We start from the raw sequence: 24735 nt of genomic DNA, 5'->3' as shown, positions 1-24735 counted from the left end.
ATGGGAGTTGTATGGGGTCATTCCATAGAAATGCTTGAGCTTCTTTGGGACAGAATGGACGAGTTGGTTAAGCCAGTTGTTTTGATTGTGCAGTCACTGCCTTGGTCACTTGTCCTCATTGCCTGATATCCCACCGTTTGGTTGGGTGTAACCAGAGTGTTGGTTTTCTTTTGCTGCCCCGACAGATTATTCCAAACTCAGTGGTTTAACCAATGTAAAGTTGTTATCTTGCAGTTCTATAGGTCAGAAGTCTGTTTTGGGTCTTACTAGGCTAACGTCAACTTGTTAATAAGACTGTGTTCTTTCTGCATACGCTAAGGGAGAATCTATTTCCTTGCCTTTTCCAGCTTCTCAAGGACGCTTGCATTCCTTGGCTCATAGCTCTCTTCCTCCATAATCAAAATCAGCATCTTAGCATCTCTCTGGCCCTTTTTTCTGTCTGAGCATCTCTCTAGAGAAAGGCTCTCTGCTTTTAGAGATTCATGTGATTGTATTGTTTCCACCCAGATAATCTGAGATAACCTCCCCATTTTAAGACCCATCATTTAATCACATCTGCAAAGTCCTTTTTGCCAATTAAGGTAAAATAGACACAGATTGCTGGGATTAGAACATGGACATCTTTAAGGGACCATTATTCTGCCCAGCGTACTCAGAGATAAAGGAGAGGGTGTTGGCCCTGGCTATCCTTTGAAGCCATCTGGCTTCCTAGGAGTCTCTAGCTGGAGATAATTGAGATATCTTTGAACAGAGGGCTTCAGACTTAGGATGGTCTACAATGTCATTTCCATCATAATTTCTTTACTTTTCCAAATCACACCATCCAGGGTTTTTCTAAGGCAGGCAATTGCTTACTGTCTGCCAGGCCTGGGAGAAAATGGAAGTGGTGGGAGGAGAATGGTTAATGAGAGCTTTGATTACCTGGGCCCTGCAACAGGCTGTCTAGAAATAGCCATGTTACAGCGGGTTCTTCTGAAACACAAAATCAGGTACATTTGGTAACGACTGCTATAATGTGAGACAACGTCTCAAGCCACAAACCAGCTCCAGAAATGAGCTTTGTTCTTTACAGCCCACTTTGCCCCAAACATAGGCCCTTTAAAATAACTTGGTAGGCACTTACTGAGGAACAGCCGAGAGGGCAGAGGCCCTGTTGTATGCGTCTCTGTATGTCCAGCGCTGAGCACTGTGCACGGCCTGCCTTGGGTGGTAGAACGAGCGAGCGTGGTACACGGCGTGCCCTCCACTTGTGTGGAAGAAGTGGGTCTTTTATGACAGGATGCTGAATGAAGCCCTGTGTTCCCTACTTCTTCTCACTGCACCCCCAGAAGAGGTGAAGGATCCTGAGAGATTTTGTCTCTGCTTCCATTATGCCGAGATTGGAGGTAATTAAGCCAATGAAACTTGCCTTCCATTTCAGTTTACTGGAGCCACTGAACAGAAGTAGGTGTAGGAACTGACGAGCATCTCCCTTGAGGAGGCAGGATTCTGGTGCATATTATCTTTTCAAAACATGTCACCCTAAGCTTCTATTCACACTGCACACACCCCAGAGTGGTGTTTGTGGAATGAAAGGATGACAGTGTAGTTCAGCGCGGAAGAAGGTTGCTCGCTTTGGACTCCAGCCGTCCCAAGTTGGAAGCGTAGCTGTGCCACTTACCAGGACTGCGACTCTGGATACCTTGCATCACCTCCAAACCTTCTCTCTCTCTCTTTTTAAAAAATATTCGTTTATTTATTTGGCTGCCTTGGGTCTGAGTTACGGCATATGGGAAACTCACTGTGGTTCACAGGCTCAACAGTTATGGGGTGTGGGCTCTCTAGTTTCAGTGCGTGGATTTAGTTCCCCAGTGGCATGTGGGATCTTAGTTCCCCGGCCAACAATCGAACTCACGTCCCTTGTGTTGCAAGGCAGATTCTTAACCACTAGACCACCAGGGAAGTCCCCAAACCTTCTTTCTTAACTCCAGAGAGCCAAGGAATAAAAAGGTCAGTTGGCACACTTCTTTGGGCATTTGCTGAGTAAAGAAGAAACAATAAGATGTTGTTGGTAGGGGGTCTCAGCTACTTTGTGATCTCAATTCATCTCCATAGCCTGCCACATCTGGGGTCCATTTCTGTGTCCTCTCCAGGGGCACAGACATACCTCTGGATTTCTTATAAAGTTTCAACAAGGTCAGAAGTGTAGAGCTTGCCTCTGCCCCATAGGCCCAGTTCTTATTACCCTGGACATGTGGATCAAAAAGGAAGTCAAAGAAGGAGAAGCGAAAATCTCTCTAAACAGCTCAGGGTTTATAAGTGAGGGCTGAAGGGAACCCTCGCAGATGACATGCAAAGCCCCTTGTAGATGGAATTTCTTTCAGCAGAAATTTTCCTTCTGTGAATAGGAGCCTGTCATTTCCGTGTGATCTTTAATCATTTTCAAAAGGCAACCCTTTTGATCGTGAGTCTTAAAGAGTTCAGATGAAATTTTCTGGGCCTGCCTTATTTGGGAAACATTTGTGCTTTGTGAAGACTCGGGCACGCCAATATTTAAAAGGCCAAGCCGAGCATCTTCATCTCTAGTCCAAGGGACCAATTGGCAGAGGGCAGCAAACAAGAGACCTTTTGTGCCTCCGTAATTGCAGAGCAGTGGGCATTTTATAACCACTGAGTGGACTTCAGAGTTAATTACCATTTAGAAGTCTGTAGAAGATAATCTTCCAAAACACTGGGGGTCAGGAAAGTTTCAGTGCTTTATTTATATTTAAAAACCTAAACTGGCACTGCCCCATAGAAATAGAATATGAGCTATAGATGTAATTTTAAATGTCCCTAGCTTCACATTCAAAAAATAAAAAAAGCACAGGTGAAATTAATTTTAATGTTTACTCTCACCCAGTCTGTCCAAAGTATCATTTCAGCATGTTATTCAGTATAAACAATTATTAATGAGCGATTTTACCTTTTTTGCTCAGTCCTTGAAATTCAGTCTATTTTACGCTTTCAATTCAGACTCACCACGTTTAAGAGCTCGGTAGCCACCTGTGGCTAGGTTACACTGAAGCACTAGGTGGGGATCCCCTGAGAAATGAGGATGTTGTTTTTCATTTATGCACAGCTTTCTCGCTGCCCAGTATGGTACCCAGTACCTAAGCATGATTCTTCAGATGTGTCCATAGGATGAAGTGCTGCATGCAGTTATGAGATTGGCTTGCCCGGCTGTGGCCCAAAGAAGTAGTGACCCTGCCAGTCATTAGAAGTGTAGCCAACAGCCCAAGACTCACTCTTTTTTCCCTCAGTCTGTTTATTGAGATATAATTCACATACCATATAATTCACTCACTTAAAGTGTACAATATAGTGGGTTTTAGTATATTTGCAGAGTTGTCCATCCATCAGTCAATTTTAAAATGTTTTCATTATCCCAAAAGAAATCCTGCGCCCCTGAACTGTCACTCCCTTCATCCTCTCCTGCCGTCTACCCTAGGTTACTATTTATTTTCTGTCTCTAGGTTTACCTGTTCTGGACGTTTCATACAAATGAAACCATACTTAGCATGCTGTTTTTCAAGATTCATCTGTAGCCTGTATTAGTACTTCTTTTCATTGCCAAATAATATCCCATTGTATGGATATACCACATTTTATTTAAATATTTCCCAGATGATGGTCATTTAGGGTGTTTTTAGTTTTTGGCTATTATGAATAATACTATTGTGAACATTCATGTATCGGTGGATGTGTGTGTTCCTTTTTGGGGGTAAACAGCTAGGAGTGGAATAGCTAGATCATATCATAAACTCTGTATTAACGACCTGAGGACCTGCCAGGTTTTCCAGTGGGTACACCATGTTACATTTCCACCAGCAGTGTTCCCATCTCCCCAGATCTTTACCAAGTTATGTTTCTGACTGTAGCCATTCTAGTTACCCTAGTGGTGTGATGTGGTATCTCACTGTGGTTTGATTTGCATCTCCCTGGTGCCTAGGGATGTGGAACATCTTTCCGTGTGCTAACTGGCCATTTGTATATCTTCTTTGGAGAATTGTCTGTTCAGATTCTTTGCCCATTTTTAAATTGAGTTATTTGTATTTTATTTTTGAGTTGTAATTCATCTTTATATATAGTTTAGGTACAAATGTCTTATCAGATATGTGATTTGCAATTATTTTCTATAATTCTGTGGGTTGTCTTTTCACTTTCTTGATGATGCCCGTTGAGACACTGACGTTTTTAATTTTGAAGTTGCTCAGATTATCTATATTCTTTTTTTGTTGTTATTGTTTGTGTTTTTGATGCTGTACTTAAGAAACTATGGCCTAATCCAAAGTCAAAAGATTTATCCCTGTGTTTCCTTTTAAGAGTTTTATAGTTTTACCTTTTTGAACCATTTTGAGTTGATTTTTGTATATGGTATGAAATGAGGTTATTTATTAAATAAATTAAATAATCTAATTATTTTGCATGTAGATAGCAAGTTAATCCAGCACTGTTAGTTGAAAATATTACTTTCCCCCATTGAATTGTCTTATCAGAATTCAGTTGATCATAAATGGGAGGGTTCTTTTTATGGATTCTTAATTCTATTTCATAGATATGTGTCTAAAATACATAACCATGCCACAGATCACTGTCAGATCAGATCAGATCAGATCAGTCGCTCAGTCGTGTCCGACTCTTTGCGACCCCATGAATCGCAGCACGCCAGGCCTCCCTGTCCATCACCAACTCTCGGAGTTCACCGAGACTCGCGTCCATCGAGTCAGTGATGCCATCCAGCCGTCTCATCCTCTGTCGTCCCCTTCTCCTCCTGCCCCCAATCCCTCCCAGCATCAGAGTCTTTTCCAGTGAGTCAACTCTTTGCATCAGGTGGTCAAAGTACTGGAGTTTCAGCTTTAGCATCATTCCTTTCAAAGAAATCCCAGGGCTGATCTCCTTCAGAATGGACTGGTTGGATCTCCTTGCAGTCCAAGGGACTCTCAAGAGTCTTCTCCAACACCACAGTTCAAAAGCATCAATTCTTTGGCGCTCAGCCTTCTTCACAGTCCAACTCTCACATCCATACATGACCACAGGAAAAACCATAGCCTTGACTAGACGAACCTTTGTTGGCAAAGTAATGTCTCTGCTTTTGAATATGCTGTCTAGGTTGGTCATAACTTTCCTTCCAAGGAGTAAGCGTCTTTTAATTTCATGGCTGCAGTCACCATCTGCAGTGATTTTGGAGCCCAGAAAAATAAAGTCTGACACTGTTTCCACTGTTTCCCCATCTATTTCCCATAAAGTGGTGGGACCGGATGCCATGATCTTCGTTTTCTGAATATTGAGCTTTAAGCCAACCTTTTCACTCTCCACTTTCACTTTCATCAAGAGGCTTTTGAGTTCCTCTTCACTTTCTGCCATAAGGGTGGTGTCATCTGCATATCTGAGGTTATTGATATTTCTCCCGGCAATCTTGAGTCCAGCTTGTGTTTCTTCCAGTCCAGCGTTTCTCATGATGTACTATGCATATAAGTTAAATAAACAGGGTGACAATATACAGCCTTGACGTACTCCTTTTCCTATTTGGAACCAGTCTGTTGTTCCATGTCCAGTTCTAACTCTTGCTTCCTGACCTGCATACAAATTTCTCAAGAGGCAGATCAGGTGTTCTGGTATTCCCATCTCTTTCATAATTTTCCACAGTTTATTGTGATCCACACAGTCAAAGGCTTTGGCATAGTCAATAAAGCAGAAATAGATGTTCTTCTGGAACTCTCTTGCTTTTTCCATGATCCAGCAGATGTTGGCAATTTGATCTCTGGTTCCTCTGCCTTTTCTAAAACCAGATTGAACATCAGGAAGTTCACGGTTCACATATTGCTGAAGCCTGGCTTGGAGAATTTTGAGCATTACTTTACTAGCGTGTGAGATGAGTGCAATTGTGCAGTAGTTTGAGCATTCTTTAGTATTGCCTTCTTTGGGATTGGAATGAAAACTGACCTTTTCCAGTCCTGTGGAATGGGTGAATTTAACTCAGATGACCATTATATCTACTACTGCGGCAGGAATCCCTCAGAAGAAATGGAGTGGCCATCATGGTCAACAAAAGAGTCCGAAATGCAGTACTTGGATGCAGTCTCAAAAATGACAGAATGATCTCTGTTTGTTTCCAAGGCAAACCATTCAATATCACAGTAATCCAAGTCTATGCCCCAACCAGTAATGCTGAAGAGGCTGAAGTTGAACGGTTCTATGAAGACCTACAAGACCTTTTAGAACTAACACCCAAAAAAGATGTCCTTTTCATTATAGGGGACTGGAATGCAAAAGTAGGAAGTTAAGAAACACCTGGAGTAACAGGCAAATTTGGCCTTGGAATACGGAATGAAGCAGGGCAAAGACTGATAGAGTTTTGCCAAGAAAATGCACTGGTCATAACAAACACCCTCTTCCAACAACACAAGAGAAGACTCTACACATGGACATCACCAGATGGTCAACACTGAAATCAGATTGATTATATTCTTTGCAGCCAAAGATGGAGAAGCTCTATACAGTCAGCAAAAACAAGACCAGGAGCTGACTGTGGCTCAGACCATGAATTCCTTATTGCCAAATTCAGACTTAAATTGAGAAAGTAGGGAAAACCACTAGACCATTCAGGTATGACCTAAATCAAATCCCTTATGATTATACAGTGGAAGTGAGAAATAGATTTAAGGGCCTAGATCTGATAGACAGAGTGCCTGATGAACTATGGACTGAGGTTCATCACATTGTACAGGAGACAGGGATCAAGACCATCCCCATGGAAAAGAAATGCAAAAAAGCAAAATGGCTGTCTGGGGAGGCCTTACAAATAGCTGTGAAAAGAAGAGAAGCGAAAATTAAAGGAGAAAAGGAAAGATATAAACATCTGAATGCAGAGTTCCAAAGAATAGCAAGAAGAGATAAGAAAGCCTTCTTCAGCGATCAATGCAAAGAAATAGAGGAAAACAACAGAATGGGAAAGACTAGGGATCTCTTCAAGAAAATCAGAGATACCAAAGGGACATTTCATGCAAAGATGAGCTCGATAAAGGACAGAAATGGTATGGACCTAACAGAAGCAGAAGATGTGAAGAAGAGATGGCAAGAATACACAGAAGAACTGTACAAAAAAGCTCTTCACGACCCAGATCATCACGATGGTGTGATCACTGACCTAGAGCCAGACATCCTGGAATGTGAAGTCAAGTGGGCCTTAGAAAGCATCACTACGAACAAAGCTAGTGGAGGTGATGGAATTCCAGTTGAACTATTCCAAATCCTGAAAGATGATGCTGTGAAAGTGCTGCACTCAATATGCCAGCAAATTTGGAAAACTCAGCAGTAGCTTTGTAGTAAGTTTTGAAGTCAGGAAATACAGTCTTCCAATTTTGTTCTTCTCTTTCAAGATTTTTTGGCAGTTCAAGATCCCTTACAATTCCATTTGAATTTTAGGATCGACTCACTGATTTCTGCAAAGAAATAATGGAATTTTGATGGGATTGTGTTGGATCTGTGGATGAGTCTGGGGAGTATTGCCATTTTTTTCCACCATAGATTAATTTTCCTTTTCTAGAATTTCATATTAATGAAGCTGTACAGTATATACTCTTTTTGTGTAAGGCCTCTTGCACTCAGCCTAGTATTAATGAGATTCATTCATGTTCTGTTATTACTATTTATGTTCCTTTATATTGTTGAGTAGTGTTCTATTTGATGAATATATTGTACTTATGGTTATTTATCCATTCTTCTGTTCATGGACACCTGGACTGTTTCTAACTATTATGAAGATTTACATACAAGTTGTTTTTGAGGAATTTGTTTTCATTTGTCTTAAGTAAGTACCTAGAAGCAGAACTGCAGGATCATGGTGTAGGTGTATTTTTAGTTTTATAAGAAATTACTAGACCTATTCCCAAAGTAGTGCAGTTTTACATCCCCCCTAACAATGAATGAGAGTTTTAGCTGTTATTTATCCTCACTGGCATATGGTTTTGTGAATTTCTTTAACTTTAGCCATCCTGGTAAGTGTATAGAGATATGTTATTGTGGTTTTCATTTGCATTTTCTTTATGACTAATAATGTTGGACAATTTTTGTATGCTTATTGGTCATTGGACTGCAAGGAGGTCCAACCAGTCCATCCTAAAGGAGATCAGTCCTGGGTGTTCATTGGAAGGACTGATGTTGAAGCTGAAACTCTGATATTTTGGCCACCTGATGCGAAGAGCTGACTCATTTGAAAAGACCCTGATGCTGGGAAAGATTGAGGGCAGGAGGAGAAGGGGACGACAAGGATGAGATGGTTGGATGGCATCACCGACTCAATGGACATGGGTTTGGGTGAACTCCAGGAGTTGGTGTTGGACAGGGAGGCCTGGCGTGCTGCGGTTCATGGGGTCGCAAAGAGTCGGACACGACTGAGCAACTGAACTGAACTGAACTGATTGGTCATTTGTATATCTTCCTTTGCAAACTGTCTGTTCAAATATTTTGCCCATTTTAGTAACAGATTGTTTGTCTTTCTGTTAGTGAGTTGTAGATGAATTTACCTGCTCCTAATCACTGGAGTATTTTGCTGTTTTGTTTTTTTTTTCTAGAGATGTTACAATTTTAGCATTTATTTGTAGGTCTATGACTTATCATGAATTTTTCTGTGTATGGAGTGAAGTAAGGGTCTAAATTTGTTATTCTCTATATGGATGTTCTGGAGAAGGCAATGGCACCCCACTCCAGTACTCTTGCTTGGAAAATTCCATGGACGGAGGAGCCTGGTAGGCTGCAGTCCATGGGGTCGCTAAGAGTCGGACATGACTGAGCAACTTCACTTTCACGTTTCACTTTCATGCATTGGAGAAGGAAATGGCAACCCACTCCAGTGTTCTTGCCTGGAGAATCCCAGGGACGGGGGAGCCTGGTGGGCTGCCGTCTATGGGGTCGCACAGAGTCGGACACAACTGAAGTGGCTTAGCATAGCACAGCACATGGATGTTCAGGTACCAGTGGCTGAAGAGACTTGCCTTTCCTCACTGGATTGCATTGGCTCCTTTGTCAGAAATCACATGATTGTAAAGCTGCGGGTCTGTTTCTGGACTTAACTATTTTGCTCCATTGATCTATTCGTCTATCCAAATGTTAGCAACACTCTGTCTTGATTATTATAGCTTTATTGTATGTTTTGAGGTCAAGTAGTGTCAGTCCTCTGACTTTACTCTTTCAGAATTATTTTGATTACTCTAGATTCTTATATTTCCTATACATTTTACAACTGGCTTTTCATTTCCCACCAGAAGTCTGGTGGAATTGCTGTTAGGATTGTGTTCCATATGTAGCTCAATTTGGGGAGAATTAGTATCTTAAAAATATTGAGTCTTCCAGCTGGTAAATACTGAAATGTTTTCTGATTCACTTATCGTGCTGTTCCCTTTTCCCTCGTTTTCATGTTTTGAGTCCCAAGAGGTGCGGTGGTGAGGAAGGGCCTTACAATCAGCTTGCCTGTGGGATCTTTGACAGATTAACCTGATTGGTTAAATGGGAATAAGAATGATAGTTACTTCTTCGAGTTTTGGGGAGCATTATGTGGAATATTTAAGAAAAGTTCTCAGAATTGAGGGCTTCCTAAGTGTTGGATTTGTTTAGGACTGCCCTTCAGGATCTGGCTTAGATTGTACCTGGTCCATGAAGACTGCTCAGAGTCCCAACCTTGAAGTATCTCTTTTCTTCACTGTGCTGTTTTCCTCCCTGTGTAGAATTTAGCACCTTTTCCTTGAGTGTGTATCACTTGCCTTATCGTTATAAGCTCTTTGACTATAAGGTCTTGGTTTTAGCTTCTTTGGGGTCCATTAAGTGCTCATTATAGTGTGTTAGCTCTAGTAGACACTAAAAAACTATCAAGAATTTTAAGTTTTTTTTTTTTCTCAATGTGATCACATCTACTATCTTATATTTTCCTCAAAGAAATAGTTAAAGCAGAGTTTATTCTCAATTACAGATGAGGAAACTGAGGTGGAGCCCAAGAGAGGCTAAGGTACTAACCATAACCATTTAGGGACAGAGCTAGGACCAAAATCTAGCCCTCTGGACATGAAGAGTAATACTGTGATGTTTTATTCTATTATATAATTTGTATATATTCTGTATTATATTATACTTGTGTATATATCATATTTATTATATTGTATATATATATATTTTTATTATGTTATCATGCTTGTGCTCAGTGCTCAGTTGTGTCCAACTCTTTGCGACCCCATGGTAGCCTGCTAGGCTCCTCTGTCCATGAGATATCTCAGGCAAGAATCCTAGAGTGGGTTGTCATTTCCTACCTTAGGACATCTTCCAGACCCAGGGATGGAACCCATATCTCTTACGTCTCCTGCATTTACAGGTAGTTTCTTTACCACTGAGCCACCTAGAAAGCCCTATTATGTTATGTATGCATATTATATACAATGTGTGTATTACATATGCAATGTATGTTACAGTATTTATATATATATATATATATATATATATATATATATATATATATATATATACACGTATACGGAGAAGGCAATGGCACCCGACTCCAATACTCTTGCCTGGAAAATCCCATGGATGGAGGAGCCTGGTAGGCTGTAGTCCATGGGGTCGCTAAGAGTCGGACACGACTGAGCGACTTCACTTTCACGTTTCACTTTCATGCACTGGAGAAGGAAATGGCAACCCACTCCAGTGTTCTTGCCTGGAGAATCCCAGGGACGGGGGATCCTGGTGGGCTGCCGTCTATGTGGTCACACAGAGTCGGACACGACTGAAGTGACTTAGCAGCAGCACATATATATAAATTTCTTAAGGTCTATGAGATGCTGGAATCCCTTTAATCAGGGCAAGCCAACCTCACATTGACATTTACATTTCATGACTTTGTGACTAGGTGAATAATATCATACAGGTTTAAATGAACTTCCCCTTTTCCTTTTGAAACTAGGTGAAATATACCATACGGGTTTAAATGAGCACCTTTTGCAAAGGTGCTCAGTGGGATACCGTCTGTGGTAAGCACATTTACTGCCTGCTGACTCTTCAGCAGGATGGACATTTACAACTACAGAGGTTGTTTGTAAGGTGTCCTCAGCTCTTCTCTCTGCCCCCTGATCTGCCTGGCTTCACGGTAGAAGAGCCCAGCGCAGTGTGAGGTCCTGCTGCCCAGCCGTGACTGACGTGGATGATGGAGGGACAAGAGTTGCGTTCGCTCCCGAGCCTGTGAGTGGGTGACTTTAAAAACATGTACTGCCTTCCACGAGAAGGACTTGTGCTCTGACCGATTCATGATGCCTCTAGAGTTCACCTTTAATTACTTGCTCTGAGCTACCCATGAAAAATACTAGCACTTACGTGATGTAGAGTGTGGGGTAATACTTTTAGGCTTTAATGTTTGTTCATGTGATAAGCATTGATCCTGCTTCCAGAGCACACCTGTGACTAGGAGGGATTGCGTGCTCCCCTGCTAGAGATGTTTTCTATATCTCTCCCTGCCCCTCAGCGGCGTTTCTCCATGCTGGAGGGTGGTGGACCTGGAGAGCAGGCTCCGTGATATTTTACTGGAGTCTGATCGTTTGATTGTAGAATCCATGCAAGTACATTTTATTCATCCCAATATAGGCTGGGGTGTCAAAGAACTTCGTTGATCTTAGTGATACCCTGAAACTCAATTTCTCCCAAGTCTCTGTCCAGATTACCTGCTTCCAGTAAGTGCCTTCTGTGTGTCAGGCCCTGTGTTGAGTCTTTAGGAGCTTAACATCCTTTAATCCTGACAACAGCCTCTGTCACTCCCACCGTATCATGTGGAGGTGCTGAGACAGAGAGAGGGCTTCTAACTTTGCCAGCGGCAGAGCCGGGATCAAAACGCAAGCACTCGACTCCGGAGCCCACATGCGTATTACCTCCCCTGACTTACCAGTTACTTCCATTCTTTGCCTCCCACCACCTCTCTCCACCTGTCACACCCTCCTTTCCATGAATCCTAGTAAGATGACAGCTGGATCAGGAGCAGCTGCACACATCTTTGTAACTCAGCCATGTGTCCTTGTGTTTTCTTCTTTTCCTGATCCTCTTCTTGGAATTCTCCTCTTTTCATTCAGCGCTGCATCCTTCCCCCTTGCCTTAGCTGTTGCCAAAAACCTATTGAGATAGTTGCTTTTTGTTTTTGTTTTTAAAGAGAATTTGTAAAATTTTAAAAAGGTAAAGGCGCATCTAGGTGGTTTCTCCAATTGGACCCCAAATCTGCAGATAATAAAGGTTAGAACTCTAGACATACAGGGATTATGGTATTAAAAATATTATGGGCATGGCTCAAATTAACTCCTGGGGGTGGGAGGCTTGGAAAGAATGCATGCTAAGTCGCTTCACTGATGTCCCGCTCTGTGCGACCCTATGGACTGTAGCCTGCCAGGCTCCTCTGTCCATGGAATTCTCCAGGCAAGGATACTAGAGTGGGTTGCCACGCTCTCCTCCAGGGCATCTTCCCAACTGAGTGACTGAACCCATATCTCTTACTTCTCATGGATTGGCAAGCAGGTTCTTTACCACTAGGGCCGCTTGGGAAGCCCCAAGAATGTGGTATGTTTGCTCAATCATCTATCCATACATCTACCAACTGGGCTATCATTGAGACAGTGTAACAGTGGTGTAGAGTTAGTCTCTGAGACCAGACTGCTTAGGTTGAATCCCAGATCACTTTCTTCCCTGTGACTTTTGACAACTTTAATTATTACCTTCTCTGAGTCTCTGCTTCCTTATCTGCTTATAGTTCTAACTACCTCTTATGGTGATTGATAGGATTAAAGCAAAGTCTGTCATACACTTAAAATAGCACCTGATACATGAGAAGCTTTGAAAACACGTTGGTTATTGTTATTGTTCAGTCGCCAAGTTGTGTCCATCTCTTTGTGACCCCATAATCTGCAGCATGCCAAAAAGGGCCAGCTATGCTCTGACATTCTTCCCTGGATTTGGACACATCAGTGGACAAAACATCCCTGGAATCGTAGTCCTTTCAGCTTAGTGAGAAGGAGAGAGAGAGAACTGCAAGTGTGTACCTGTGCACTAAGAAGACACACAGGTGGGGTTTGAGTGTATCACAGAGGGTCCTACTGAAAGATCCTGATTGTGTTCACTATACAACTTTAGAGCAGGAAAGAATTGCGGAGACTCTCTAGTCAAACCTTCTTTGGAATCTAGAAAGCTTAGATGACTTGCCCCATTTATTCAGAGATTTATGGAAGAGCCAGGACAGAACCTGTATCTCCTGAAACTGATGTCAGACTAGTGAACATCACGTGGCCAAACCTCCTCCTTGAAGACTTGAGCCAATTTGCTGTAACATTTACTCCAAAATCATTCTCATCAACAATGCTTGATGCTGGGGCAGCTTCTCTGAACTCAGACTTTAATTGTTTCTGGCTCCCGGGAGCTCTTATGACAGTAATTTGTGCCAAGTCATCAGAATAATGATGATGCCATTGTCTTACATTTACTTAAAAGTTGTCCATCCTGGTAATGATCACCTGGCAAAGAAAGATTGTCTAGATTATTCTACTAGACATTTGTAAATATCTAGTTTGGATTTAGGAGACTGGGTAACCAATCAAATTAAAACCCAGATCTCACAGACCTGCCTGAGGAATTCACATATGATAAAACTAATCAGTTGGCTTTGAAATGGAGATGAAAGCATCTTTAGGGAAGTATATGTTGGATGGGGGTGGAAGTGGATAAAAACTGATTAAAAGAAGCATAACCCTTAAAAGTTTCAGATGATTTATAATTTATCTGTAATGGGAAAAATACTTTACCATCAAGATAAGATCTTGGAATACATTTGAAATCACTAGCCATATTATGGATATGTTTGTGGATGTATGTGAATTGTAGGGAATGAAATTTTTTCTGTGAATGTAATCTAGCGTGAATGAGATGACAAATAAGCTATATGCCATAAAGCCCATTTGATATAATGTGTGTAATTTTAAACTTAAAAGCATCATGTTTAAGAGCCATAAGGGATGTTAGAGATCATCTAATACAAGTCACTTTGCAGATGGAGGAACAGAACCCCAGAGAAGGCAAGTGGCTTGGCCCATAGTGTGAACTGGAATCCAGATATTTAGATTATTGAGTTTGGAGATTTTTTTTAGAACATAAGGTGTGATACCCACACGCTCACTTTTAGTATTTTTTTTTTAACCCATAGTGGTTTTATGGCATTGTTAATCATAGCTATAATTGATTTCTTTTGCAAGATGAACCAATTCTTCAGCCCTTTATACATGTCGGTGCTTAATAAAAGTATTTTCTGTGACTCCTAATTAATGCTGAAATAAATTTAGAGAAGTTAGAACAATATTGTTTGTCAGCATCTTCCTTGGTTTGAGCTATTAATGTGGTTTCTTATGATTTCCCAGCTAGCAGATTTAAAAGAATTCAGAGAAAGTCATATATGCTGTGCTTTTCAAAGCAAAGCCCTGGTTGCTAGAGGGATGGAGTTTAATATAGTTTCATATCACAGAGGTTTTAATAATGCAGTCTAAAGTATTTGTACATGAATTCATTAGGCCCAGATTAGTCTTATTATAATTACTCAAAAAGTAATTCAATTTAAGAGAAAACATTTTAAATGGATATAAAATACCCTGTTAGCTGGGAAGCCATACTGTTCTACTTTATCAGCTCCATAAAGTACTAGCAGATTTGAACATAACTTTCACAGTATACAGAATGCAATCATAAAAAGTATTATTCCTAAATCTATTTTTTTATGTTCTTTCAGTAGTTAAGAGCTTTATCCTTCTGTGCTAGGAATGAGATATACTCGGGATAGAGTGTCATAAAAATGTTAGGGACTTAACTAACTCACAGCCTGTGCACCGCCTCCCCAACTCAGTGTCAGCTGATGGGCCACAAGTCCAGAGCCTCAGATTGATGCTGGTCGCACATTCCAGAGGAAGTGGAGCAGGAAGAGACTTTGGGGCTTTTGCAAGTTCTTTCTTACTCAACAACAGTGACAGGCGAAGGAGGGGTCTTCATTTCTAACATGGTAAAAGGTGAGGGGAGCCAGGAGCAAGGAAAACAATAGAACTTTCCCTGGCCCGCATCCAAAATGGGACAGAGAAGAAAAAGGAGAGCGTGATGATATAGATCATACAAGTTAAAGAACAAGTTAGTGTTTGGCACAGAGGGCAGGAGATGGGGAATGAAGCCTTGCAGTTGGTCCTTAACTACCAAGGCTCACCGGGCTCGGGGCGGTGAGAAGCTGCCTGGGTACCCCTGGGGAAGCAGGAAGGGCAGGGAGATGAGGTCTGTGGCCACGTGGCTGCCTGAGCTGTCTGTGCTGTCTGGCTTCGGAGACACAGAAAACTAATCACAGTCCCCGTGTGGTGCCATCGAGGCCAGGCAGGGGCTCTGGCTGGACTCCAAGAGAGCACAGACCTGCACTCGGACAGGAAGGGGTTCCACTTAAGTGGTTTGTTGTGTTCAAACTTTTACTAATTTATTTGATGAGTAGCAGATCCCTTTCCAGGCAAATTCTTCATTGAACCCCACTGTCCTGAGCAGAGTGGTTCTCAGTTCAGCTGCCACATGCAGTCTTACCTTTTTTAAACCCTGGACCTCCACTCATCACACCCTAGGGCAGGGATGGGTGAGCCCCTTCCCTGGTGGCCTTGAGACATAATGGCACAGGCACTGCCAGAGGGGTGAAGTGGTGCCAAAAATGAAGGCCAGGCTCTGGATTTCTGGAACATCTGGTGCTCATTACAACCCCGTAAAACTGGAGTTTGGAGATAGGATGGCAATAGATCTCTGATCTTAAAGATTAAAAATAATTCATTCATAAAATAATATTTAATAATTCCTTAGAGTTTCTTAATGGTATGTAGCTACGGATGACAAGAAGGAATTAAAACGATCATTTAATTTTAATGGATTTTCCTCTTATGATATTTTACAGTCCTGTACAAGTCACAACTGGTGATTATTGTCAAATAAGAGCCCCTGGAGACGGGAATGGCTACCCATTCCAGTATTTGTGCCTAGAGAATCCCATGGACAGAGGAGCCTGGTGGGTATACAGTCCATAGGGTCGCAAGGAGTCAGACATGACTGAGTACCTAAGCACATTCCCCACATACAAGTCACAAATGATGATTATTTTCAAATAGTAGGCAATCAATAAATGTCTGTTGGCTAGTAATGCTATAAGTTATAGAAGTCTATCTAAATATTAGTCAGTGTGCACTTTATCAGAGAAGGCAATGGCACCCCACTCCAGTACTATTGCCTGGAAAATCCCATGGATGGAGGAGCCTGGTGGGCTGCAGTCCATGAGGTCGCTAAGAGTCGGACACGACTAAGTGACTCCACTTTCACTTTTGACTTTCGTGTATTGGAGAAGGAAATGGCAACCTACTCCAGTGTTCTTGCTTGGAGAATCCCAGGGATGGGGGAGCCTGGTGGGCTGCCGACTATGGGGGCGCACAGAGTCGGACACGACTGAAGTGACTTAGCAGCAGCAGCAGCAGTGCACTTTATATGCTTTACCTCGTTTAATCTCCAAAGCAATTTATGAGCCAGCACAAAAATTAGCTATTTTTATTATCTGCATGTTGCTGATGAGAAAAACAAGGCTTCGGAAGGTTAAATAATTTGCCTGTGATTACACAGCGAGAAATGGAACTAGTTCTGACTTCAGGACCTGAGTTCTTTGCTACCTTGCTACCCTATTCTGTTGCTTATTGTTACACCAACATTAAATTCAGTTATGGAATGTCTACCATAAACCAGCTCCATGTCCTAAAAGTGCTTTACATATATGATCTGGGTTATCCTTATGAATTTTGAAAGAAATTTTGTTATCGTCATTTTTTACATATAGAAACTGAGACTCAAAGAGGTTGAATAGTGGCCCAAGATGGCTAGGATAGTAGACTAGCACGTATTTGAACCTGGTATTATGTGACTTTGAAGTCTATGAGCTGCATGCTGATTAAATGATCTAACTTGACCGTCATGATACTCCTATGGTAGGACAGAAGCTTATCTCTATCAGCTGATTGTACAAGTCAGAACATAGGCTACAGGAAGCTTCACTTTGGGTTTCCACCTGGTGAGGGGCTGGGACCCAGTCTTAGGTCATGGGTTCAGGTGGCCAGAATCATGTGGAGACTCAGCCCTGGACTGTATTTGGGGGAGAAGGTGTTAACCCTGCTCCCTGAGAAAGTCACCTGTCATTTTTGGACCTAGACTTCTTCAGTTTGAAGCTGAACTATTCTGGAGTGCGGGGGAGGCTTTGGTGAGCCCCACTTGTCAACCTTGAAAATAAATTTACAGAGATTTGCAGAGGTATACAGACTGAATTCTAGAAACTCTTCAATATCTGTGCCTAGAGCTTGCTGGTTTTTGAAACTTCGTGAGGGGGCAGCTCCGCTGACCTTGAAATTGACTTTGGTTAATGGTGAACTTGACCCCATCCAAGGAAGTGATGTTCATTCCAACTGCTCCCTACGTCCCTTCTTTTGCCCCTGGTTAGTTAGGTCCCAGTAGCATTTATGGGGCTTTACTGTAATGACATTTGAAAGAGAATGGTACTTGAAAGAGAATGTTCTTTCTGTAGTTCAAACCACAGGAGGACTCATGAGACAGCTCTTTCCCCAGGTGAGACTTCCTAAATGGGAGTTAAGTACAGGCATTTTCAAGAAACTAAACTCCCTTCATACATAATTTAACCTAGAAAAGAAAGCAAAATTGAGAGAGTGGTATGATCACATTGTTCGAGGGCCAGTAACTACTTCCCCCAGTCTTAGAGAAGTCAGGCACACTTTCACTATTTGGCATTTCTTTAATGCTGTGGGATGTGGGCTAAATGTGATTCTATAATAATAGTGGGGGTTTCTCTAACCATAGTTATGAACTGAGCTATGGATTGAAATAGTAAATTATTCCTAGCAGACTGAACGGGCAATAAGACTGCCATCTAGTTCCCCTCATAAAACAAAGCAATAGATAAATAAAGGAGATCCAACTCACTTAACCTGCGTGGCTCTGTGCACCGCTAATTATTAACCCAGGCACAAGAGAAGGGTTCACCCAGAGTGTGGTTAAATCATTTTTAATAGAGGTAAACACGAGCCATGTGGATGAGTAGCACTCAAGCAAGTTTTTAATCAGCAACGTTTAGGAATCACCCAGCCTAATTGCCATAACTTATTAATAATAATAAATAATCTGGTCTTTTTATGGCTCCTGTCTCTGGAGGACTCAGTGCATTAAAGATCTCTGGGGTGTGAATCTCTCAGTAGCTATGGGGGTGGTGGGCAAATATCCTTGATGCTCATTCCTAACAGAAGAAAGTGGACATTGAGGCCAAGAAAGGCAAATCTGAGTTCGTTCTTTCTTACTTGCTTCTTCCTACATCTGAATCGCCAATTTATAGATGCCCTTTCATCTGTCTATAGGACCAGAATGGCTCTGGTGGGGGTGGGGTCGGAGAACAGGCTTTTCTTTGTTGACGTGAATGGTTAGGGTTGAGGTTTTTTCCCTTGGGAAGTGAGTATGAGCAGAGCTTTGTCTGAAGGAGTTCATTTCCTCTGCACAAGTATCCCTGGTGTCCTTTGGGTTCAACCTGACTGTGGCTAGGCTGGGTACTGGAAACTCCTAACTCCTTAATTGCATGATTTCCAGTTCCTGGCGGAGCAGAGAAGATGGCACCGAGTCTTATTCTCAGTCATTCTCTGCTGCAGCGGATGGGGGATGAGGAAAGGTTTCTGTAAATCATCAGACTTAACCTCCCCAACGCAGTGGCATGAGCGTTAAAATCTCTCCAGGTCAGCTTGGTTCAAAGGTTGTAAGTGATTGACTCCCAAATAATTCTTAGTGGTTGGTTAGACTGGACGGAGATGACTGCCCTCGAAGTTTGAGACCATTTAATTCCTATAAGTGACTAGTTCTTGTGGGTTGGAGGTGGTGGACACATGCACCAGAATAGAAGATGACAAAAGGTATTTCTGTGGCTGATGTCCTCTGAGGTCTGCAGTTCGGCAGGTGTAAAATGGCACAGAATCTACCTTCGTCTCACTTATTTTCCATTCTTCTGTCCATGAATCATTTGAACATGAGCCTGGATGGCTGCTTCTGTCTGGAAAAGTGAAATTTTAAAGAGGATACCCAAGCAGTTATTATTCAGAGCAAAGAGCTAAGTAATGCTAAGAATGGAATGATTTATGTCATAGAGTACAAAAGACATAAATTTAGAGTGTAAATTACAAGATAACTCATGTGCAAAATTGTTGTAATATTTATACTAGTGTTTATTAAATTTTACATTTGAATAAAAAGGTGCAAAATGTAAATGAAGCTGAAAAGTGGATTTGAAAAGAATCTGAAATAGCTTATATGAAAATCAGGAGAGTTTTCTGGGATAGAAGATAGGAATAGTACTCTATGTAGGTTTGTCTGTTAAACCATGACATATACAGTGGGATTGGAATGAATAAGGTCTCTGATTCCTGAATTTCTGCCTGAATTTCCTCCCTCCCTGCCCACTGATACTTTCCAGTAACTCAGATCAGTACTGAAAGCCATGGAGAGGAGGTTGAAGTTTCTGGACGGATGTCGAGGCTGGATCCGTATTTGAAAGGCTAATCTCATTTCACTGATGTTTTCAATGTTGGAAATTTTTTTCTGTATTCATTAAAGGATAATGATAAATCTCTAATTTGTACTTTGCTACTAATAGGGATGATTTTGTGCTTCATTAAGGTTAAATGAATCTCATGTCGTCCTGGCTCAGCCTTTCACAGACACCATGTGTGATCTTGGGAGAGATCTCTTCCTTCTCTGGGACTCAGTTTCTTCATCTATAAAACAAGGGGGTTGTAGCAGATGAGTGTTGAGAGAGACCAGCCCCCTGCCCTTCCCTCCTGTGTGGGAACACCCTATGCCAGGCAGTTAGGATCCACAAAGGCCATCAAGACGCATAGCTCTTGTTCTCAGGAGCGCATGGTCTTCATAAATAACTAATTATAGTATGAACTCTAATTGCAACATGCACAAGTTACTCTGGGAGCACAGAGGCGGAAAGAGTGACTTCCTTCTCTGCAGGGATAGGCTCTGAGAAACTTCACAGTGGCCGTGACATTTGAAGGGGGAGGAGGAGGGCTTCTCCAGGTGTGCAGGCTGGTCAGAGGGTGGATGGTTCAGACTGTGCATTGCAGGCGGCAGATGCCCGTGACTGTGGTAATTTAGGGAGCTGCACATGGTCCTTCTCACCGTCTCTGGACCGTCAGGGCATGGGGGCCGAGTAGCTTTGTATACACTGCTGTGTCAGAACTTGGGCCAGTGATGAATTACTGAGGTTAGAGAGTAATGTATGTCATGTATAAATTAAAGCAGGGTTTAAGTTTTCCTGTAATGGCACCAGTCTGGCCCATTTACATTCCAGTTGGCTTTCCTGAGTGTGAGAGAAGGGGTGGTGATTTAGCCAACTCCCTGGGAGTTGTAAGCCTATGTTGGTCTCATCTGTCCTATAGCCACTGGCCTAGGTGTGCCCTGGGGAGCATGTGTATTGCATGTGAGTGACACCCCTTATGAGGGCACATGTGCCCCAGTGGGGGCTTTCCTGGTGGCTCAGATGGTAAAGAATCTACCTGCAATGTAGGAGACCCAGATTTGATCCTTGGGTCAGGAAGATCCCCTGGAGAAGGGACTGGTAATCCACTCCAGTATCCTTGCCTGGAGATTTCCATGGGCGGAGGAACCTGGAATGAAAACTGTTCTCACTGGTTTTCTCTCCTTGCAGTCTGTTTAACCCATTAAGTACATGGTTATCCACACCATTTGTGGCCCCTTGGCTCTTTGTGACCTTGTGGGAGCTGATGTTTTAGCTGAAGACTGACAGCAAATACAGATGTTGATGATATAATTCTCATTTAGTTTTTAAGATGCAGGTAAATTTTAAATTCAGCTTGTAATTGTAGGGCATGTTCATTGTTAAATTTAAAATAATACAGAAATTCTTATATAATATTTAAAATGGTCCCAGATGCAATTACCTGAAGGTTAACATTTCTGTGACCATCATCACAGGTCTCTAGACATACACACCCATACATGCACATACATGGGCTCAGGATACATGTTGCATGTTACTTTCTGATTTCTTTGCTCAAAAATAATAAAAATCTTCTCCCTTTTTAAATGGCTGAACCATAGAATGGATGTATTGTTTTTGATTTGATTCTCTATTGACAGGCAAATAGACAGTCTCTGTTGCTTGTCCTTTATACACAATGCTGTAATGAACATCTGTGTAGACTTTAGGTATTTCATTAGATGACATCCTTAGCAGTGGTGGTGTTAGGTTAAGGATGTATATTTAACTTTTCCATACATACTGTCAAACTATCTTGTAGAAGTTTTGTACCTATTTATAACCCCATGTTGGCTCAGATGGTAAAGAATATACCTGCAGTGTGGGAGACCCTGGTTTGAACCCTGGGTTGGGAAGATGCCCTGGAGGAGGACATGACAACCCACTTCAGCGTTCTTGCCTGGAGACTCTCCATGGAGAGAGGAGCCTGGCAGGCTACAGTCCCTAGGGTTGCAAAGAGTCAGACGTGACTGAGCATGGCACAACCCCATGATCAGGGCAGGAACTGGCTTACATCTGCATGGTGGTGTCTGTATTGCCAATGCTATCCTCCATCTTTGAATTACTGGATGAGAAAGTAGGACCAGACAGGAATATTTTGGGGGTGATTGGGAGTCTGTAGAAGCAGGGTGAGCCTGATGTCAAAAAGTACCTTGTAGGGACTTCCCTGGCAGCCCAGTGTTAAGACTGCACCTTCCAATGCAAGGGGTAAGGTTTCGATCCCTGGTCAGGAAACTAAGATCCCACATGCCTCGTGACCAAAAACCCAAAGCATAACAGAAGCAATATTGTAACAGATTAAGTAAGACTTTAAAAATTGTCCACATCAAAAAAAAAATTCTTGAAAAATGTACCTGACTTATGCATTCATGTTCACCAAAAGATATGGACAAAACATCACAGTTTGTAATTGCCCAACAATTGATCTTCAGAAACAATCCAAATATCCATCCACATTAGGATGGAGAAATAAATTATGATAAAATCATAAAATCACCCAGTAGAATACTACCTGGCAGTGAGAATGAATGACCTACTACATGCCACAGCATGGATGACCCCCATAATCATTGTAGAGTAAAGAAGGCAGACAGAACAAATTCGTTTTGGATTAATCCATTTATACAAAGCCTGTTGGCTCAACAGGTAAAGAACCTGCCTGCAATGCAGTAGATATGGGTTCAATCCCTGGGTCAGGAAGATCCCTGGAGGAGGAGGCCATGGCAACCCACTCTAATATTCTTGCCTGGAAAATCTCATGGAGAGAGGAGTCTGGTGGGCTGCGGTCGCAAAGAGCTGACCATAACTGAAGCAAATGAGCACAGAGCCCAGAAGTATACCTAGTGGTTACTACTGGCGGGCGTTAGCCAGTGCTTGTTAATTTATGCTCTTTGCTAATATGTGTGTTTTCAGATGCCAGACCTAGTGCTTGGCATATAGTAGCCTCTCAAATATTTGTTGAAAATGATGAATAAGTATTTTTTTTTCAACTTGTCACAGATTTTGACTTCAGATTTTATATGAAGACCTGGTGTTATTAGTTGTGAATTGTATGTGGAGAATTCATACAGATTTTGTGCTTATTATGATTTAAATATGGAACTGTAGTAGATTCACAGGTCTTTCCTCTGTTTATCCTGTGGTGTGCAGTTGTCACTTGGGTTGTTTATAAACCAGCCCGGCAGCTTAGTAGCAGGCAAGAAGATGGTTTGTGGAATCAGGAGATTGGGTTCAATCCTGAGCTCATTGCTTATTCCTCTGTGGTCTTGGATCAGTTTCTCAACCATCCAGAAGCTCAGTTTCCCTATCTATACAGTAAGGATAATATTGCAACTTGCCTCATAGGGTTGTAGTGAAAATAATAATATTAAAATGAATAGTAACTGGCAACTTTTGTATGTTTACCGTGTTCTGGACACCAGTCTAAGACTTTAAAACACAGGACACAGTTTGTTTAATCTTTCCAATGCAAATGTATTTGTGGTTTAGGAATCTGTAAGCGACAGGGTTAGTAAGCATCGAGCCAGGATTTAAACCCACGCAGTTCCCTTCCAGAGCTCAAGCTTTTAACCGCTGCCTCTGAGTAGAGGAAATATTGTACTAAGAGTGTTTAGGACAGTCAGTGTGTGTTAGCTGTGATGCTCATCACTGTCATTTGCAACATAATTACTAATTTTTTTCTCCTTTCTCTCTGCCTTTTTCCTCCTGCTTTTCCTTCCTCCTGGCAGATGTTTTCCAGCAAGGTAAGCTCATTGCCTCCTCTCTGCTTTTCTATTGCTTGTGCTCTTTTGGGAAAGAGTATCACCTGTGTGCAGAGGGTTATGGGGCTTTCCATCCTTCTGTGGACGTGCCACGGGGACTTTAGGACAGAGGTACCGTGAGGAGCATGGCCCGGGGTGGCCTGAAGTGCCATGAGCCTTCCAGAGCCTCTGCTATCCAGCCTCTGCCCCTTCCTCTGGACCTTGCTTGGGGGTAGAACGAGGACTGGACAGTTGGGACAGGGACATTGGGCACGGGTTCATGCCAGGCACCTGTCCGAGGGCAGGGCTGCTGTGGGCTTGTGAGACAGGTGGGGAGCAGATGTCTCTGGAGGGCATCAGGTGGAGGCCCCTGTTTCTCAGAGCTCCTTCATCCAGGCCAGCTTCTGCTTCAGGTCTCCACACGCCACCTCCACCTGGGGGCTTCTCTGTCAAGCAAAGGTGTGGGCAAGACCATGGCTGGCTGGTCACTTTGTGCCCTTTAGCCCAGGGGAACCTCACAACCCCTCCAATTGGGCCAGTGATTGAGAGGAACCCAGCAAGGGTATGCAGTGTCTTACACATTTTCCCAGTCAAGTTTATATGTTCTGGGGAGCTGGAGAGGGACAGCGTAGGCTACGTGTCCTTCTGCCTCATTTTTAAGTCCCCATTCAGGATACACAGCTTCTGCGCTCTGGGAGTCTCGCGGGCATGGCCTTACTGAACCCACTAGATACACATTCAGGGCAACTGCCTCTTTCCGTTTTTCATCACCATCTCAAACTACTGGAAGAAAGTGGACAGACCGGATTGTTTATATATTCAAGATGGGAAGCATGTGTATTCCACGCCTGCCACCTCATTCTCGAATCCCAGGCTGCCTTAGGATAAAAGAGACCAGTGTAAAAAAAAAAAAAAATCCAGGCATCCCATAAGTAGCTTCCAAATGATTTTATGGGCTGGATATTTTCTCGACGATTATTTTACCCCAAACATGCAGCGTGTGATGGAGAAGGTCTGTCTGCTTTCTCTGATCGAAGTGCAGTTGTGGGTAACAACGAAGGGACTTGTGTTGTCTTTTAAGAGTGCGGAGTCATAGACCTACTTTTATAAATAATTCATAAATCTAAACCAGCCTGAAGTAATAAGTTCCATTTGGCTGGAGACGAAGCGATGGGCAAAATTGAGAAGGTGCCATGACTGTGGGTGTAAGGCATGTGCTGCCGTCAGGGTCCTGGCTACAGTGCGTTTTCCTCCTTGACACATTGAGGGTTCAATGACATGCTCTGGGAGGCAGTTTTTATTTTTTTCTATAAA

At 42.4% G+C, this 24735-nt stretch overlaps 1 protein-coding gene across 4 annotated transcripts in view; it reads left to right on the top strand.

Moving 5' to 3' along the window:
• Window positions 1-24735, top strand: part of GFRA1 (GDNF family receptor alpha 1) — a 231454-nt gene that overhangs the window by 46151 nt on the left and 160568 nt on the right. For 3 of the 4 annotated variants that reach the window (XM_070780905.1, XM_070780903.1, XM_070780904.1), the window contains exon 5: window positions 23410-23424. The exons of the other annotated variant lie outside the window; for it this stretch is intronic. In XM_070780905.1, coding sequence (XP_070637006.1) covers window positions 23410-23424 — 15 coding nt within the window. The remainder of the gene's footprint in view (window positions 1-23409; window positions 23425-24735) is intronic. 4 annotated transcript variants of the gene reach the window in all.

Source organism: Bos indicus, chromosome 26 (genome assembly GCF_029378745.1).
Source record: "Bos indicus isolate NIAB-ARS_2022 breed Sahiwal x Tharparkar chromosome 26, NIAB-ARS_B.indTharparkar_mat_pri_1.0, whole genome shotgun sequence".
NCBI classification, from domain to species: domain Eukaryota; kingdom Metazoa; phylum Chordata; class Mammalia; order Artiodactyla; family Bovidae; genus Bos; species Bos indicus.
The sequence above is the reverse complement of the archived record's forward strand: the minus strand, read 5'-3'. Positions and strand labels throughout refer to the sequence as shown.